Source organism: Alosa pseudoharengus, unplaced genomic scaffold (assembly GCF_046254945.1).
Source record: "Alosa pseudoharengus isolate Yale_2024_CS ecotype anadromous, Long Island Sound unplaced genomic scaffold, YU_APseudo_1.1 YU_APseudo_1.1_scf_23, whole genome shotgun sequence".
Lineage (NCBI taxonomy): Eukaryota > Metazoa > Chordata > Actinopteri > Clupeiformes > Clupeidae > Alosa > Alosa pseudoharengus.
The window spans coordinates 25,731,206-25,750,326 of NW_027468685.1; the positions used below are offsets into that span (position 1 = coordinate 25,731,206).

General features: G+C 41.5%; 1 protein-coding gene across 1 annotated transcript; it reads right to left on the reverse strand.

The window, feature by feature from the left end:
- Positions 1-363: 363 nt before the first annotated feature.
- slc6a19a.2 (solute carrier family 6 member 19a, tandem duplicate 2) lies at positions 364-13,018 on the reverse strand. Its single transcript, XM_076301026.1, has 12 exons — positions 12,806-13,018; positions 6,618-6,758; positions 6,061-6,198; positions 5,568-5,749; positions 5,177-5,287; positions 3,963-4,075; positions 3,630-3,758; positions 3,324-3,480; positions 2,762-2,966; positions 2,261-2,420; positions 1,735-1,897; positions 364-1,116 (listed from the first exon to the last, which is right to left on the reverse strand). Exons 1-12 carry the CDS (start codon positions 13,002-13,004, stop codon positions 901-903), a joined length of 1,914 nt encoding a protein of 637 aa, XP_076157141.1. The 5' UTR covers positions 13,005-13,018; the 3' UTR covers positions 364-900.
- Between the last annotated feature and the right edge of the window lie 6,103 nt (positions 13,019-19,121).

Sequence of the window (19,121 nt, forward strand, 5' to 3'; positions counted from 1 at the left end):
GTTTCTGTTGCTTGGCATCTTTTCCCTGTTTAGACATGTTCCATTCTTTTGGCAGTGTACGTTCAAATTTTGAATGTATTTTTTTATCAGCCATCTTTGCTTATCAAAAACTAACCAAATGTAATAAGTTGCTTTACTTTGATTAAGTGAAATAGTTACATTGCTTATTACATTAACAGGGAGAATAATAATCTGTAATCTACTATATAACATTTCTAATGTAACCTTCCCAACCCTGATGGATAATGTGCCTACATTTATTCTATTAAATATGACAACATACACAATACATACAGTATATAATGAATGTTTATTTCAAAACCCACTTTAATTTACTTTTACTTTCAGTATATTAACAACACATTTTTTCACAAAACTATTAAATATATAAACTGGACTTTAATGACACCATTTGATGAACACAGTCATGTAGTCACATTTCTAACTGAACAGCTGGAACTACATAAACACAGTCATGTAGTCATGTTTCTAACCGAATAGCTGGAACTACATAAACACAGTCATGTAGTCATGTTTCTAACCAAACAGCTGGACCTACATTTAGCATAGCGATGTATTTTTCAGATTGTGTTTAATAACTTGTCTGTGAATTTTGTACATCTTAATTCCTGAGTATGTCCTTTCCACATTGCATTCGGATTTATTTCAGGATGGGAAGATGTAGTACATCTTTTTTTTTAAATACAGCTCTTGGTCAATACCTCCATGCAATAGGCATCATTCACAAAAAACTGGAGTCATCTTCTTCAGTCACTCTCGTGACAAGTCCACATGTGGCTCCTCATGTAGCAAGAGATTAATTATTGATAGTCTCTTGACAGTCTATTAAAGAGTGTGGCAAGAACACCAAGTGTCTCTTCAAAGGGCATTTATAGCCATTCAGGTCCTTATCTCAGACAATTGTACCTTAGCAGATACTGAGCTGACACTACTCTTCGTGTCGTAGGCGTTGTCTTTCGTTCCGTAGCAGTATATCTGGATGAGCTTGTACACCGCCACGAATGGAATCATCAGGGCCGGAACGCCGGCGAGGATGAATATGATGGCGTACATCCACTGAGGATAGAAGCGTGTTTCCAGATTTGGAAAGTCATCCTGCCAAAAGGAGAGGAAAATGTATGGTCTAGGTCAAGATTTTACACGGCACTGTGAGAGGCAGTCTAATACTGGTTATATAACTGCCAAATTTAACACAGACAGACATTGAAACATGTTATGATTTGGCATATCTAGCCTAGATATTAAACAAATACCAAATTTAACACAGACAGACATAGAAATATGTTATGATTTGGCATATCTAGCCTAGACAAACAAAGACTGTCCAATAACTATGTCCCAATATGCATAGACATATACAGCCAGTTTCTCATAAAGGGATTAAGCCTGTTTTTATTGAACCCCTATTTTGTTTTCTTTTAGTAGGGGGATTGCCCTAATGTGGGACATATTTGCTTTTCTTATTTCTGTAGTAGGCTATATTAGGCTACAATGTGAGGACAACATATCAAATCCACATCCAATTTTGATGATAGGACCCTACAGCTTTGGGTTTCCCATAGTGTCCCACTTTAGGACAATTTAGTATACTAGGTTTCATCCATGTACAAGAAACCGGCACATGAGCAAGATAAACAAATGCCGGAGATCAAGAGTAGACATAATGTATTAATCCCACCGACTTGGAGAGAGCGATATAATAGTTGTCCTTACATATTCAGGGTTCCAGGTTATGTAGGTGAGTTCCTGGGTGGCGGTGGTGGCGAGGTAAAAGACGAAAATCAGGAACACCAGCAGAGGACTGATCACTCTCCACGTGACCTGCCAGAAGATGTTCGGCTTGTGGCCGATCATGAACTCAATGTCTTCGTTAAACCTGTCCAAGGGGAAGAGAATGAGAAGTCAGGGTCTGGGATGTTTATTATTACATTTATATATTATATTTACATATTTTATTTACATATTTAATTCAACTATTATATAGGCTATTATCAACGTTTCTACTGGCATTGACCGCACGTAACAGCTGAAGATGGAAGTGACCTGGTCCTAGTCAGTTCTATAGTTGAGTGTAGCTGCATGTTTTGCAAATTAGACAGAACCAAAACACTTAATACAGTGAGAGAGCTTCATTTATTCAGCACAAAACTACCATTTGACCTTTTAATTGGAATCAATTGTTATGTAAATGTTATTTTTGCACATTTTTCAGATTTTTCAGTCCCTCAGCCCATCTCACCTGTCAATCCCATAGATGTAGCTGACAGCCATCATCTCACAGAATGCAATGATGAGAAGAGGGACAGAGCCGGCAAACCCATCAAACAGAGCCAACCAGTAGTTACCAGAACCCTGGGCAAAGATGAGCGCAAGGCCAAAGGAGACCAGGCAAACCACACCTGAGATTCAGACATGGAGTCAGAAAAGGATTTGAAGAGAGTTATTATCAGTGCTTTAGGTGTCAGCAGTTTAAGGGGTGTGGTGGGTAATGTGCAATAAAGACAGATTGAAAAAGCAATTGATTCCGGAAGAGATCTGGACCTAATCTGACAGAATACCCAGTAAAACCAGATTTAGTCGCTATCCGGTTGTGTTCAGCCTTACCTGTACTATATGATAACTGTTATGCTATGTACCACACTCATGCTATGTCACTCATGCTATGTCATGCTACAGTATGTAGCATACTCATGCTATGTCATGCTATGAAGCATACTCATGCTTTGCTTGTGGTACGTACCAGTAAGGGCTTCTTTAGGCCAACGCTTTGGGAAGATATTGAGATCCTGCAATGGCACCACACACCCTTCAATGGAGCCAAACATGGTGGACAGCCCCAGACAGAAGAGCATGATGAAGAAGAGCACAGCCCACAGTGGGGAGACGGGCATCTTGGTGATGGCCTCTGTGAACACTATGAAGGCAAGGCCCGTGCCCTCCACACCCTGTAGGGTCACACATGGTATGATGTCATGTGGTGCAATTTCATACTGTACTCCACATGACAGATGGTAGGCTAACCTACACAAGTTTTCAAGGTCTTGAAGCCAGAGTGTCAAGACATTTGACATTACTGGAGAGCAAAAAAAATATTTGTCTTAACTGTGTTAACCATGTAGGCCTATATTCAACATTCTATTAACTATTTGAATTCTTGAACAATATTTTAGGATCTACCTAAATATCATTGAGAGCTTTTATTGCTACTGTATATATAGCTATTTTTTCCCTAACATGCTCACATGTTATAAAATGGAATTACTTCATGATGTATTTTATGAGAGTAGAATATGAATTTTCACCTGACTGAGGAAAGTCTGTAAATCACAAGTCGCCAGGTTCAACCCCTGAATGACATCTGGTGAGGTGCCATTGAGACGGCTGAAAGTCTCATCATAGTTGCTTTCACTGATGCTTCCTTCAGGAAGATCAAAGGCATTCAACAAAGCCAAGATATTTCTGTGTGAAGAAAGCGCACCTTTACAAAACTTTCTGAAGACATTGCTTCTTAACTATTGTTTAGGTTCATATTCTGTAATTCAATAAGCATAACCATAACCATAACATGGTCTGGTCAAGTAAACCATGACACAACATTGCTCTCCTACCCATTGAGACATGCATCAAATGTCGCTGTGGCCCGGAAGCCTATGATGGAATAAATGACAATGGCAGCATACACGGACGTGAAGCCATTGATCACAGAAATAATGACCGCATCCTGTTCACAGTTGTTGCTAGATAGACCAAAGAAAAATGGAAATATTAGTGTCAATATCAGTTCATAATCTATTATCTTGTCTAATGTAACTAATTAATTGTCTGACATGGAAAGTTAGATTTAGCTTTCCACTAAAGACTAGAAATTGTCCCATTCTTCATCCCATTCATGTTTTCGACGGTAGTCCTACTGACTGTCACAGAGTCATGGAGTCTCTTACTGGACAGAGTTGTAGCTGGAGAAGGAGATGAGACCACCAAAAGCCAATGAGAAGGAGTAGAACACCTGGGCACCTGCATCCAACCAGGTTTTAGGGTCCATCAGCTCCTCTAGCTGCAGATATTACACAGGACAGTTAGGAAATATTACAGGAACAGTTATAGCCAGATATATTACAGATTTTTTTCACAGCAAATCCATATACAGTACATATACACCGGTTCCTCACTCCCCTCCATCGAGGCCATCCAGGGCAAGCACTGCCTGCGTAAGGCACACAGCATCATCAAAGACTGTTCTCACCCCAACCACAGGCTGTTTACCCCATGCCCCTCCGAGGTCTCTCCGCACCAGGACCAGCAGGCTGTCACCCTGCTGAACACCATCTCTGCACCTCGATGACAACCAACCAACTAATCCCCCCACCACCACCATCACCACCATAGACCACTTGTCAAGGATGACAACAAGGAGGTGGCACAAACCTATCCCACCCATAACATTCTATTGATATTGCATTTTGTTATGTACATATTATTATAAAATGTACATAATGTAACTACACTTATACATACCAATATTCTACTGCTCTTATAATGTTAATGCTATCATACTGTAGTAGACTATACTCCTTAGTCAACGGTACATATGTCTCTGTACTGCTAATTCCACAAATACACTTATTTTTACTACTCTTATAATGTTACTGTTAATACACTGCACATACCTGTACATACTGTACATATCTGTCTATATTGCCCATACTGCATATCCATATTATTCTGCTCTTACAGTATAATGTTACTGTTAATACAATGCACATATCCCTACTGTGAACCATGCCACATGCTTAACTGCACTACTATGCATACATACTACTGCACTATTATGTCATACTGTTTCACTGCACTACCTGTCCATACTGTTCACATAGCACTTTTCTGCTTTTTTGCACTCTGGTTAGATGCTAACTGCATTTCATTGTCTCTGTACTTGTACTCTGCACAATGACAATAAAGTTGAATCTAATCTACTATAACAATATACAAATTCAAATGACTGCCTGTACAAGTGTTGACCCAGAATCCATTATACAGTGATGCAATACGACCTTTTCCATTTCTTGACCTCAACAAAAACATAAAAGAACCTTGTCATCAAACCACATCATAAATGACAGAAATGATGGCTCATCTATTCATAGTATGCTACTACCTTAGGAGTGAAGAGGAAAACAATTCCACTGGTGGAGCCCTTGAGGGTCAAACCTCGAATCAGGAAGATGGTGAGAACCACGTAGGGCAGAGTGGAGGTGACGTACACGGCCTGAAGAAGAAGAGGAAGTAGAAGAGGAAGAAGAAGAAGATGAATCAGCTTTAATACTGATAACAAGTATGTTGGTATTTTGATAGATGCTTCTGACAGATTGTAATATACCATGAGGCTGTATCTGTTGTGGAATGAGAATTTGTGTGGATTGAACTTTTGGCAGTCAAATCATTTTTTTTTTTTAAATAGTGAACAACTGAATTAGTCTACATGATCATAAACATTACATAACACAATCATGATGAATGTTGCTGCTGCTACTGATGGTGCATCTGACCTTTCCCGTGGTCTCAATGCCTCTTATGCAGCAGACATAGAGGACGGCCCAAGCGCAGACCAGGCTCAGGACAATCCACCACTGCAGGCCTCCAGAGTCCTCAATGCTTGCAGATGTGTTCAGGGTCTCTCTGTACCAGAAGTAATCAACTGAGGAGCTGCCAGCGCACTCTGACACCACACCTGCAGGGGGCGACAGTAGCTATTGGTCTCTATAGTCAAAGGTCTCAGCTTGATAACTGATGACATGTTAAGACTTGGTTTCATAATTTCACTTCATTAGACTTTGTGTTGAACCAAGTGAAAGGTTCTTTACATTGGAAATGGTTCTTCAGAAAGACTATTTTCACACCCGTTTGCCTTTTCTTAAATGGTTCTTAAATGGTTCTTTAAAGAACTATAGTCTTGAAGGTTCTTTGAAGCACTACAAAATGTTCTAATCTATGGTGTCACTCTGAAGAACCAATTATTTGTGGGTACATTTGTGAGTGTACCTGTCATGTTTTCATTGAGTGGACATTGACTCCAAGGTAGGGGATCCTGAAAGGAGTTGAAGAAGTACCACATGACCCAGGCGATGATGGTGTTGTAGTACATGCCGACCATGAAGGAAACCATCATGGAGGCCACCCCTGTGAGACAACCAAACATGAACAAATGCTAACAGCACCCATTTTCAGTGATTTGCTTACAATATCAATATCACAGCCATGTCTGTTGTGTCACTAATGCTAGAAAGTGTCACCCATCAGGGCCCATATCAACAATGAATCTTAAGGTTAAAAGAAGCTCCTAAATAGCTTTTAGGAGCTGCTTTAAGCTGCAAGATTTTTGTGAATACAGACCCTGATATATACAGTATGTCACATGATCATGGCCAGGTGCCTTTTTACTGCTCATACTGCTTAGCTGGGCCAAAAGATCTGGCTCAAAACAAGCCAGAATTCCCATCTGTACTGTACTTTGTGTGACTCATCCAGCCCTTTAATAACTTTATGAGAGTTAAAGGCCAAGTGATGTATGTGAGTCTCGCCCAGGTAAGTGAACGCACCAACGCCAGCCAGGCATGGATGGATGGCCCCCCACACACCCACGCTGCCACTCCTGAGCCTCTGGCCGATGGCGAACTCCAGGTGCAGCAGAGGGATGCCCTCCAGAACCAGCAGGATGAGGAAGGGGATCATGAAAGCACCTGAGAACACAGATGTGAGGGCCCGGGAGGTGAGACCATTAGCTTACCGTCAGGGGTGAAATTCAAGTAAGTGCTAAAATGTTAAATTGTAGAGGGATCACAATCCACATCAGGAAAGGGATTAAGAAAGCACCTGAGAACACCTTGAGGTGAAACTATAAGCTATTGTGCCAAATTCTAACCAAAGTCAAATGACAGAAAAAGCACTAATTTAAAATAGCAATTTTCCATCTAATTCTATTTGTTATTATGTTGTTTTGTTTGTATCTGTGGCATAACATACATAATGATAAGTGGTGTAAATGTTATGAGGGGGAAAAGGGAAGGACATGTGTAAGAGGGCAGTGATCTCGTGCATCAGGACCTGATAAGCATCGCTATATCACTCAAAAATAGCTTGTTATCAGCAAGGTAGCTGAGTGTTACCCTCCACCTGGCAAATGCCTTATCAGGCCTCTCTTTGCTGAAAACTGCCAAGGTACTTCAGGCCTAAAGTCCATCTGTCAGTGCTTACGGCTGAGTATCAGTACTGATAAACAGCTGGATAAGTTCAAAACAGACACCTGAGATAATGGGGTTGGAAATACCAGCATGAGAGCAGAAGAAACAGACTAAATGCAGGGGAAGGATAAGCTATTTTTGTGGGATTATGTTAGACTGAATTCTAACTAGATGTACCGCAGATCGGTACAAAATATGACCGCCGCCCAGTCCAGCACATTTTTTCCACAAAAATAAATCACGCTGAAAGGCCTATATGATTCTAACTGTCTCACTAAATTGCATTATCTACACTCAATTCTTGGTATCTGCTAGACGACAAGTACCAAAACATGATTAGTTCATAGATTTCACATGTAAAATTAATTTTATACAACCCCACCTCCATCTTGCCTGTTCATAATTCTGCGAAATTCTTGATTGTTTGTGTTATGTTTATGTTATGTGTGTGTGTGTGTGTGTGTGTGTGAGTGTGTGTGTGTGTGTGGGTGTGTGTGTGTGTGTGTGCGTGCTTGTGTGTGTGCCTGCGTATGTGCCTGTGCATGCAAGCGTACATATGTCTACTGTGTGAGTATGTGTCATACGTATGATTACTGTGAATGTATGTGTGTGTATCTGTTTGTGCACATGTGTGCACATGAAATGGGTTAACATGACCCCTGGAGGCAAACATACGGAAAAAAATGGTCATCCTAGGCCCTACATTTCTCAAGATATTCACAGAGAACTGAGTCTGCCCTACCCTCCTTTCGGGGGGTCCAGTCCAGCGGGGGGGCTACAGATCAAAACGAAAAATGACGGTTCCATGCTATCCATGTGGGGGTACATGCCCACCAAGTTTTGTGTACCCCGGTCTTTCAGTGTCCCGGGAATCCTTGTTGGTGTACGTCACTAAATGAACACATAAATTATTTTATTGTAAGGCCCCCCATGAACGAAAGTACACAAAACTTGGCATGCATTCGGAGGGTGTCATAATGATCCTACACTTTTAATTTCGTGCAGTTTTGACCTTGTCAGCCAGAGATATTGTGATGAAAACACCTAATTTTTTGCTTTTTAATTTTTAACTAGGTGGCGCTATACATGAAATAAGTGGTAATGGGATGGGTTGACATGCCCCCTTAAGACCAACATACATAAAAAAGGTGGACCTCCTAGGCCCTACGGTTCTCGAGATATTCACAGAAAACTGTCTCCGGCCACCTACAGGCCAGTTGGTGTATAGTAACATAAATTAATTTATTGTGTGGCCCCCCATGAACGGAATTCCACAAAATTTTGGCGTGCATACAGAGGGTGTCATAATGATCCTACACTTCCAATTTCGTGCAGTTTTGACTATGTTAGGTCACAGATACCTGTGATTACAACACCTTATGGTTATGGAATGGGTTGACATGGCCCCTTGAGATCAACATACCAAAAAAAAATGGTCCTACTAAACCCTACGGTTTTCGAGATATTCACAGAAAACTGTGTCTGCCCTACCCTCCTTTCGGGGGGTCCAGTCCAGCAGGGGGGCTACAGATCAAAACGAAAAACGATGGTTCTATGCTATCCATGTGGGGTTACATGCCCACCAAGTTTCGTGTACCCCGGTCTTTCAGTGTCCCGGGACTCATTGACGGAAATTTGGGCATGCGAAAAAAAAAAAAAAAAAAAAAAAAAAAAAATTCTGACTAAACCTATATGACCGCCGCTTCGCTGCGCGGCGGTCATAACTAGTAAACAGATAACACGTGTGGTTACATGAGCGCTCATAATAACTGTGACGTTTTATGACATTGTTTTACTTCATTTTTCCAGCATGCTTTCTACGTTTTACAATTTTACACTTTTTAATTGCATGATCCTACTCCATCAAACATTTAATTCTTTTCTACTTTAATTTGTTACTACATGCAGCATCAGGTGCTGTCTTCTCTTGGTAGAATTATTAATTTGGCCCTGCTGTAATCTTTGCCGTGTTCTTGGCAGGACCTGAGCTTTATACGTCACCTCTGATTAATTATAAGCCTATTTTATCTCATTTGACTTGGGTGATCAGTGACCCCAGAAAAAACGTGACTAGAAATCAGATCAGGGGTATAATTTGGGTTTCACTTATAATGGTTTAATGACTCAGCAAATCATGCATGTGCTGCATCTATGACGTTATGATGTGGGGGAAACTCCAGATAATGCGATCCAAATAAATTGCAAAGTTTTGGAAATCTTCCATCCCATGTTTTCAGACTTGTTACAATATTACTCGTTGTACAGTGTGTTTCAGCTGCTGCCGTATGGCAAAAGGTCACAATACGCGAGCCTGCAGGCTCAGTAACAGCTTTTACCTCAAGTTAGGGACTGTCATGCATGAGTAAATGTGATCTCTCTCTCTCTCTCTCTCTCTCTCTCTCCCTCTCTCTCTCTGTCTTGCTCTCTCTCTCTCTCTCACACACACACACACACACACACACACTCATCACTTTTTCAGACAAAGTTGGCACAACATCATTGCTTACATACAGTAAGCAATGAGTACAATATAATGAGGTGTAACAACAAATAAACATGAATCCTGTTTGCCTGTATATTTCCCTTAGTGGTCCTCACCACCTGGCCTGAATACTGTCTCCTTACAAACAACTCGTCTGTCCACAGTGTCCACTAAATGTCCACACATGCATTTTGTCTTTGTACTAAACCTACAGTTACAATTACTACAGTACACCTACAGTTACAATTACTTGCAACTATAGAACTATGTTCTGTCCATATAAGAACTCAGATAAGGACAGAATGTCTGAGCACTCTTTCCCTGCTACTCCTCCATTTACCTTGAAGAGATGATTCAGAAAGCAATGCAAGCGCTTGTATAACGTTTACTAGGCTTGAGCCCGTATGTTGACGGTTTAATTGCTTTCTGCATACCCACTAATGTGCAGAAAAAATGATACAGCAGCAGTTGCTGTGTCCTTTACAGCCGGTACTGTTTTAACATTTATCTCCCAAAGTAGCTGCTTCTGTCCTGATGGTGCATTTTCATTTTTATGGTTCACATTAGTGCATGTTGGCTTTACACTTTTATGAAGGTAATGAGTGGAACGTTGTGTGTGTGTGCACCTGTATGAAGGTTTTTTTTTTTACCTAGAAGTTGCTTTTTTGTATTATGCATGGCTTAATGGTAGATAAACCTAAGTTATATTTCACAAATACAGCACTATATGCCATATATCTCTGCATTATAAACTAATTACACTCACAAGATAACCACCCACTTCAAAGACAGCAGGAACGCACAAAGCCTATGGCAGGGCATTCAGGCCCTCACGGACTACAAGCCCGCGCCACAGAGCGGCGAGAGCAACATCCCTCTGCTCAACAACCTGAACCGCTTCTTTGCTCGCTTTGAAGCACAAAACAGCACCTGCCCACAGAAGACCCATCCCCCTCTACATGAGCAGCCCCTGTGCCTCTCTGCCGACAGCGTGAAGAGGACACTTGCTGCTATCAACACCCGTAAGGCAACAGGTCCAGACAACATCCCTGGTCGTGCGCTGAAGGACTGCGCAGGGGAGCTTAAGGATGTCTTCACAGACATCTTTAACACTTCCCTGAAGCAAGCCATCGTCCCATCTTGTTTCAAAGCTGCCACCATCATACCTGTGCCGAAGAAAACTGCTCCATCCTGCTTCAATGACTACCGCCCTGTGGCACTGACACCCATCATCATGAAGTGCTTTGAGCGGCTTGTCATGTCACATATCAAATCCATTCTCCCCCCCACCCTGGACCCCTTCCAGTTTGCATACCGAGCCAAACGGTCTACAGAGGATGCAATCTGCTCTGCCCTCCACCCAGCCCTCACCCACCTGGAAAAAAGAGACTCATATGTGAGATTGCTGTTTATAGACTTCAGTTCTGCATTCAACACCATAATACCACAACAACTCATCTGCAAACTTGACAAACTGGGACTCAGTACCTACCTCTGCAACTGGCTACTGGACTTCCTCTGTCAGAGGCCTCAAGTAGTACGTGTTGGCAACAATACCTCAAGCAGCATCACACTGAGCACAGGGGCCCCCCAAGGCTGCGTGCTCAGTCCGCTGCTCTTCACCCTGCTGACGCATGACTGCACTGCAACCTACAGCAACAATCACATAGTGAAATTTGCTGACGACACAACTCTGGTGGGTCTCATCACCAAGGGCGACGAGACTCAATACAGGTTGGAGGTCGACCATCTGACCACGTGGTGCAGGGACAACAACCTCCTGCTGAACGTCAGCAAGACCAAAGAGATTGTTGTTGACTTCCGGAGAGGTCACACCCAACACCTGCCACTGACCATCGACGGTGCTGTGGTGGAGAGAGCGAGCAGCACCAAATTCCTGGGGGTGCACATCAGTGAAGACCTCTCCTGGACCACCAACACAGCATCACTGGTGAAGAGAGCTCAGCGCCGCCTGTACTTCCTGCGGAAACTCAGGCGAGCAAGTGCTCCACCAGCCATCATGACCACATTCTACCAAGGCACCATTGAGAGCATCCTCTCCAGCTGTATCGCTGTGTGGGGCGGAAGCTGCACTGAATACAACAGGAAAGCCCTGCAGCGCATAGTGAACACAGCTGGAAGGATTATTGGTGCTTCACTCCCCTCCCTGAAGGACATTTACACCACCCACCTCACCCGCAAGGCGACCAAAATTGTGAGTGATGCAAGTCACCCCGCTCACAATCTGTTCGATCTACTGCCCTCTGGGAAGAGGTACAGAAGCCTGCGCTCCCGCACTACCAGACTCACCAACAGCTTCATACACCAAGCTGTTAGGATGCTGAACTCTCTCCCTCCTCTCCCCCCTCCACCCTCAGCTACATAATCCTGGACATTGGACCCACAATGGCCGCCTGCACCACTCCACTTGCACACTTGTACACTTTGCAACTCGTTGCTGTTGTCCTGAAAACACAACACTTCTGCTGCTCTTACATAACTTGCACCACTATGCCACTTTATTTCTTACTTAGGTCAAACAGAACTACCTCAGCCTCTTATTGGCCTGACTTTGCACTAGTATTTTATTTTATTGACTGTCTATGCACAATTTCAACCAAATTTTGCTGCTCTTATTTTTTCATTATATGTGCCCTCTTATTTACTTACTTTTTTGTTTACTTGAATGTTATGTTTGTCTGTGGACTTAAAATTGGTAAAATATGTCTTGTCTCCACCGTGGGATAGTGAGAAACGTAATTTCGATCTCTTTGTATGTCTGGAACATGTGAAGAAATTGACAATAAAGCTGACTTTGACTTTGACTTTGACTTTGACTAATTCAATCCATGGAAGAATTTCCAAAATATAATTTTACAATTATGAAACATGAAAGCCACAATGCCACTACAAGACTGACATCTTATGCAACCAGCTTCACGTTTCCAGTCTTATGTCCTCCAGGACTATAGTATACACTAATTAACAGACTCAGTCTATTTACAGTATGAGTAGATTAATCCATAGTCATGGCTACAGGTGTCAGTTATCAATATAGTCTCACCTCCTCCATGGCTCTGGCACAGGTAGGGGAAGCGCCAGACGTTTCCGAGCCCGACACAGAACCCCACGCAGGTGAGCATGTACTGGGTTTTGTTGTCCCACTTGGGTCTGCTGTCCGCCTCCTCCACCTCCAGCTTCTCCAGGTCGGCATGTGATGGGATCCGGTCATCCAGACCCGGGTTAGGCAGCTTCAGCTTCATGGCAGTAGCCTATACGGTCCTCAAGTCTTGGAGAATAGGAGGTAAAACAGCTGGTTAGGTCTTCTTGTGTTAGACCTCAGTAAACGTCAGCACTGCAGGTTTTACTGGCTAAGAGTTGACAGCTGCTCTGCTTAGCAGGTGGCTGTGGCCATGACCACTGGAAAATGATTGACAGCCTCTATGACCTGGCCCCAGCATTCAGGTGGGAGACACCTAGACAAAGGGCTCTTATCTGCTGCATCTGCTACAGTTGGATACTGAGAAACTATGATTATGATTAGATTACATTAAATTACCCACTTACAGTACATTTAATCAGATGGCAGATGCTCAAGGAATTTACAAGTGAAGGACAAGACAGGCAAATAGCAGATTGAGTTCAGTATGTGAAAGAGGAACAGTGCAAGAAAGCCAACGCCAGCATCACCACCTCAGTAATGGAAACACGGTAAACCACTGACAGCTACATTTAGGTGACAATTTGGTAGACAATATTGCTAATTGATGATTAAAACAAGAACAACCAAGTTAACAATACTCCCGTTTGTAAGTCCAAAGTCACAGTATTCTCTCATGATCTACAGTATGTTTATGCAGTTTGGATGTCAGGTGTGTTGTGATATTGATTTTTAAAAATAAAACATCACACTCCATGGGAAGACAATGTAGGCATGTGTAGAACTTCCAAAGAATCCAAGTTATTGCTACCTGATTATGCAGTTCCATGGACATTGTATATTTTAAGTAGATCATTCAAGGACATTCAACAAGCAAAAGTTAGTTATAGTTATTGTAAGAATTTGAAATTCCGACTGTAAGATAATCATTAAATACTCATGAAAGCAAACTATGGAGATTAAACTAGTGTTCTTTAGATTTGTTTTTTTTTGTTTCTTTGAATCTGTGATTCATGACGAAAAGGACTAATTAAAAAGAACACAGGCACAAAAAAAAAACAAAGCACAGGCTGTCATAGTCTGCATAATCATTCTAAAATTATTGATGTCTGTGTTTTATCCCCCATATTCTTCTTCAAGTAAAGAAAGAGGACTGTGTCACAGAAAAAGTCCAGTAGTAAAAATAAAAAGAGTAAACATTCTACACCTGGACACATGGAAGATGGGATGATATACAGACAGCCTATGTCAGTCTTGTGATTCATACACTGATGGCAAAAAATCCATAATGCTTTAACTGAAAGGAAATCTGATGAGAAATTAAATTATGATGAAAAACGAAATAATATAATCATAAAATAAGGATTAAGTGTCATTGATATTGTTCAAATATCATATATTTTAAAAGGCTTTATGTTGTGTACAGTTCAGCATATGTATAACTTAATGTGACCTCTTTTGTCATGCCATATAAATGATTATGACAGTGTCAACTGCGTCACGCCACATGAAGCGATTGTCATTCAACTATAAAATGAGCCTTATCTAATATCAGTGAAATGCTAGTGTGTGCTCAACTTATAATTACAATAATAACACAAAATCCCCTTACCTAACGCAGAAAATCCAGAGGTGCAGTAGCGTATTGATAGGGTTTGCAGCATCCAAGGCAGGCAATGAGATTTCAGCCTCAGGGAAGGATCCTCATGGAACATGTACAGAACATGCTCCACCACTGGCCGTTTTATTGGCCATGGGTATGTGGAGGACCCGCGCCACACCTGCAAATACAGGTACAAATCAGCTACACAGATGAGAGGGGGAAAAATGTCGACTAGTTGCTCTGACGAAACATGTTATTTATAGCCTGTGTGTTGCAACAAAGCTGAATGGGCCTCACAGTGCTCGAAGTACACTTTTGTTACACATGTTGGTTGATGTGTTCCCCCTGAGATCCATACTGGGAACATGCTGTGATATGATTACCTTGATAAAACCTCTGAGTCACTAACTTCCTGTGGATCTTCCACCATCAATCCTCTCCTGAAAAGAAACATGTTTTTTTTTTCTTAATCCAAAATTTACCATAGGGTTTGCTCATGTCCTACTGACCAACTGGAAGACAATAACAGCAACACAAGTCAGGTTGCCATGACACTGAGCTTCTTGAGACAGTATGAAAGGATAAGGCGATCAAACACTCCAATTTTAGTTTTGTCTCTCCTTACCTCAACCCAGGCCTATAGGCTACATAACTGTAATCCTCTTTTTACAAAACATTGACACAAATGTCACAACTATGATGATAGTCTTTATTGCACTCTTTATAACTTCAATAAGCCTTGTTTGCAGTAAGAATTGTGGTGTCGAGGCACAGCAGTTTATGATACTAACTTAAACTTGAGGACATGTTTCCGCCCAGGACACAATCAGCACTTGTGCTTGTCTCTTAGTTACGCATTAAACCCAGTCTCCCGATCATGCTCTGTTATTGTTACTTGTTACAGATAGCATAGACAAATGCAGCCTCTGTTACGGTTAAATATGGTTACGGCAAAACATGTTGACAACGCATTCCTGTCCAATCATAATGGTATTGTTGTGGGTCCTGTCTTCTTGATGACCCCTAGCATCTCTGTCACGGAGAGATGCGGCACTGAGGAGATAAGACTCTGCAACAGAGAGAGCAAGCCCAACACATGCACACATACAGAGTGAGCCAGAGAGAGAGAGAGAACAGGGGAATACACATACACACAGAGGGAGAGACAGAGAGAAAATACACATACACCTACTGTTCATACCCTCACATAACACTGTTAGTAAACAGACATTCTGATATGAATTTTAGCCAGATGAAGAAGATGCACAGCTGATTCTGTATCTTTAGGATACAGTTGTGACATATTTGATAACATGCTAATGTGGGTTTATAGGCTTGCAGCTGTATTAACAGATGGGAGTACATGCTGGTTGATGCTCATTCATACTGTCTGTGGGTCAAAGGTTCAACGATCCTGTTGACTCAGAAGTAGATTTATTATCAGATGCATTCAAAACATAAAAAATAGCTTAACTCTCCCCAAAGGACTTCCAAGCCATGAGTGGTTCTGTGGTGTGGACAGTGTTTCTCTGTGATGAAAATGACAACAAAGCTGATCATGAAATAATAATCCCGATAAAAACCTTCTGATAAAAAAGTTTTTCTCTTTCAGATTATGTTTTTATGGGCATGAGATGACAAGCCCTACAGAATGTGCACCAAGTGCACTAACTGAATTGTATTCAACTAACATTGGCAACAGAGTATCCTAGTGCTGGGGCCATGTTTATTTTTTTTTATTTTTTTTTTTTATCTATGGTTCTTCACTGTCCTCTAGTGTGTATATTAGTACAGCGGCTAAGCAGCAGAGTCGTTCACTTTTTGCAGAAAGCACAAAACTTGGCACAGTTATACTACTACCCCTAGTGATTAAAAGACCCCAACACATATAGTGCCCCCAAATGGCCACCATCTTGACTTCACATTTTACTAATGCTTTTTAATGCTGCTATTTACAGGGTCTTCCTATTTTCACTACATTAATTGTTGTAATTGTATGTACTGTTGTCGTATCTATCTCTTGATAAATCTAATTTTTACTTAAGTCTAAATCTCTGACGTTTTATTCACTGATTTGTTGGTTTGTTTGTTTGTTTGTATTATTACAACTTTTCTTTTTTCTTCTCGTTCTTTTATCTTTATTATTCTGTTAAATGCTTCAAATGTAAAGAACTTTGAGCTGCATTCTGTGCATGAAAGGTGCTATACAAATAAAGCTTATTATTATTATTATTATTATTATTATTATTATTATTTACAGTACCCTCCACAATTATTTGCACCTCTGCTAAAGTTGACTAAAAAGAGGAATATAAAATCATCATTTGGAAATAATTTTTATGCTCATTGAGCTCAATGCAAATCAAACCAGCTAATAGGCTAACTGAAATATGCCAATCTCTAGGTATGGGGAAGGGTATGTGATGATGTGGGGCTATTTTAATTCCAAAGGCCAAGGGAACTTTATCAGGGTGCATAGTATCCTGGATCCATAAAATAACTGGCCTTTAAAAATTAAAATCTGCCTGCCTCTATGGGAATTTAACATGGGGTGCCAATACGTATGACCCCTGTATTTTAAGGAAGAACATTTATTTATTTATTTATTTATTTATGATTGATACATTATTCATTCACAAAAAAATGGTGTCCTTAAATGTTGGATATTTCCTCATTTTTTATTTAAGGCATTAAGATCAATTTCCAAAAGATGATTTTATATTCCTCTTTTTAGTCAACTTTAGCAAAGGTGCCAATAATTCTGGAGGGTACTGTAGATTCCAATATGGCTGCCATGTGTAAGAGAATAAGGCAATTATTCTCTATTTTGGTTGATGGAAGTAACTACCTACATTGTCAATAAATGAATATTCTACACTTTTCTCTTCCTGAGCAAACCTTAACTCTTATACACTACTCAAAAATTGAAAGGATCACTTTGATGCACATCAGGGGTGTATTCCAAGTACGTGGTTTAGTGACAAACCTGGATAAGTTAACTTAGAGTAAATGGTAAACCTCCTATAACAAGTGTGTTGTTTTGTTAGGATAATGAAGCCATACAGCTTTTCTATTAGGAGGTTTTACCACTTACTCTGAGTTAACTTACCCAGGTTTGTCACTAAACCACGTAATTGGAATACCCCCCAGATCTCAATGGGGAAAAAACATCATGCTGAATATCTATACTGATATGGACTGCATGGGTAATGTGGAATGAAAGGATGTCACATCGTTTTTTGGGGGGATGAAAATAACCAATCTAAAGAGGACTGAATTCAAAGACCCACTAAAATCAAAGTAAAAAAAATGTGGCAGGCTAGTTTTGCCTAAATTTCATTGTAGCAACTCATAATGGTACTCAGTAGTTTGTATGGCCCAAACGTGTTTGATGGCATCAGGGCAGGCTCCTACTGAGACGGCAGATGATGTCCTGGGGATCTGCTCCCAGATGTGGACAAGGCCATCGCTGTGCAACCTGGCGGTGTTGGATGGACCAAAACATAATGCCCTAGAGGTGTTCAATTGGATTTAAGTCAGGGGAGTGTGGGACAGTCAATCAATTCCTTCATCCTCCAGGAACTGCCTGCACACTCTCCCTCTAGTGGCCGGCCATTGTTATGCACCAGGAGGAACCCAGGACCCACTGCACCAGTACAGGGTCAGACAATGGGTCTGAAGATTTCATCCCGATACCTAAGAGCAGTGAAGAAGTGAGGAATGCCGTTGTCTTGAGGTCTGTGCGTCCTTTCAAGGATAGGCCTCCCCAGACAATACCCTGGCCCACCACCACACCGGTCATGCTGAATGATGTTCAGGGGGGTTGCAGGCAGCATAATGTTCTCCACCACATCTTCAGACCCTTTCATCTCTTTCACATGTGCTCAGGGTGAACCTGCTCTCATCTGTGAAAAGCACAGGGCACCAGTGGCTAACCTGCCAATTTTGTATTCTATGGCAAATGCCAATTGAGCTCCACAGTGCTGGGCAGTGAGCACAGGTCCCTTTAGAGGCCATTGGGCCCTCAGGCCATCCTCATGAAGTCTGTTTCTGATAGTGTGGTCAGAGACATTCACGCCATTCACACATTCGGCCTGCTGGAGGTCATTTTGTAGGGCTCTGGCAGGGCTCCTACTGTTTCTCCTTGCACAAAGGAGCAGATACTGGTCCTGCTGCTGAGTTAAGGACCTTCTACCACCCTGCCCAGCTCTCCTAGACCCTGCCTGTCTCCTGGAATCTCCTCTATGCTCTTGAGACTGCGCTGGGAGACACAGCAATCCTTCTGGCAATGGACAGCATTCAGGGGTGTAGTGGAGGCTAAATGCAAGTAAACGCAGTTTATCCACCTCTAAAATTTGAGAAACAGAGTTTATCCACCTCTTGTAAGAGATTATTCACCTCTCAAAAGTACCAGTAGTGACACTGACCCTAGCCAAATGGGAAACTAGGATAATGGACACAAGGATAATGTTCTCCACTGTTTTCTCTGTTACAAATACCACCTTTTAACATCAAACAGAATGAAGGAACCTCAAACGGCAATTTAAATAATAACATTTAATCATCTTGACGGCAAAAATATGAAAGCAAGATAACAATTGAGTTTGAGTGGCATAC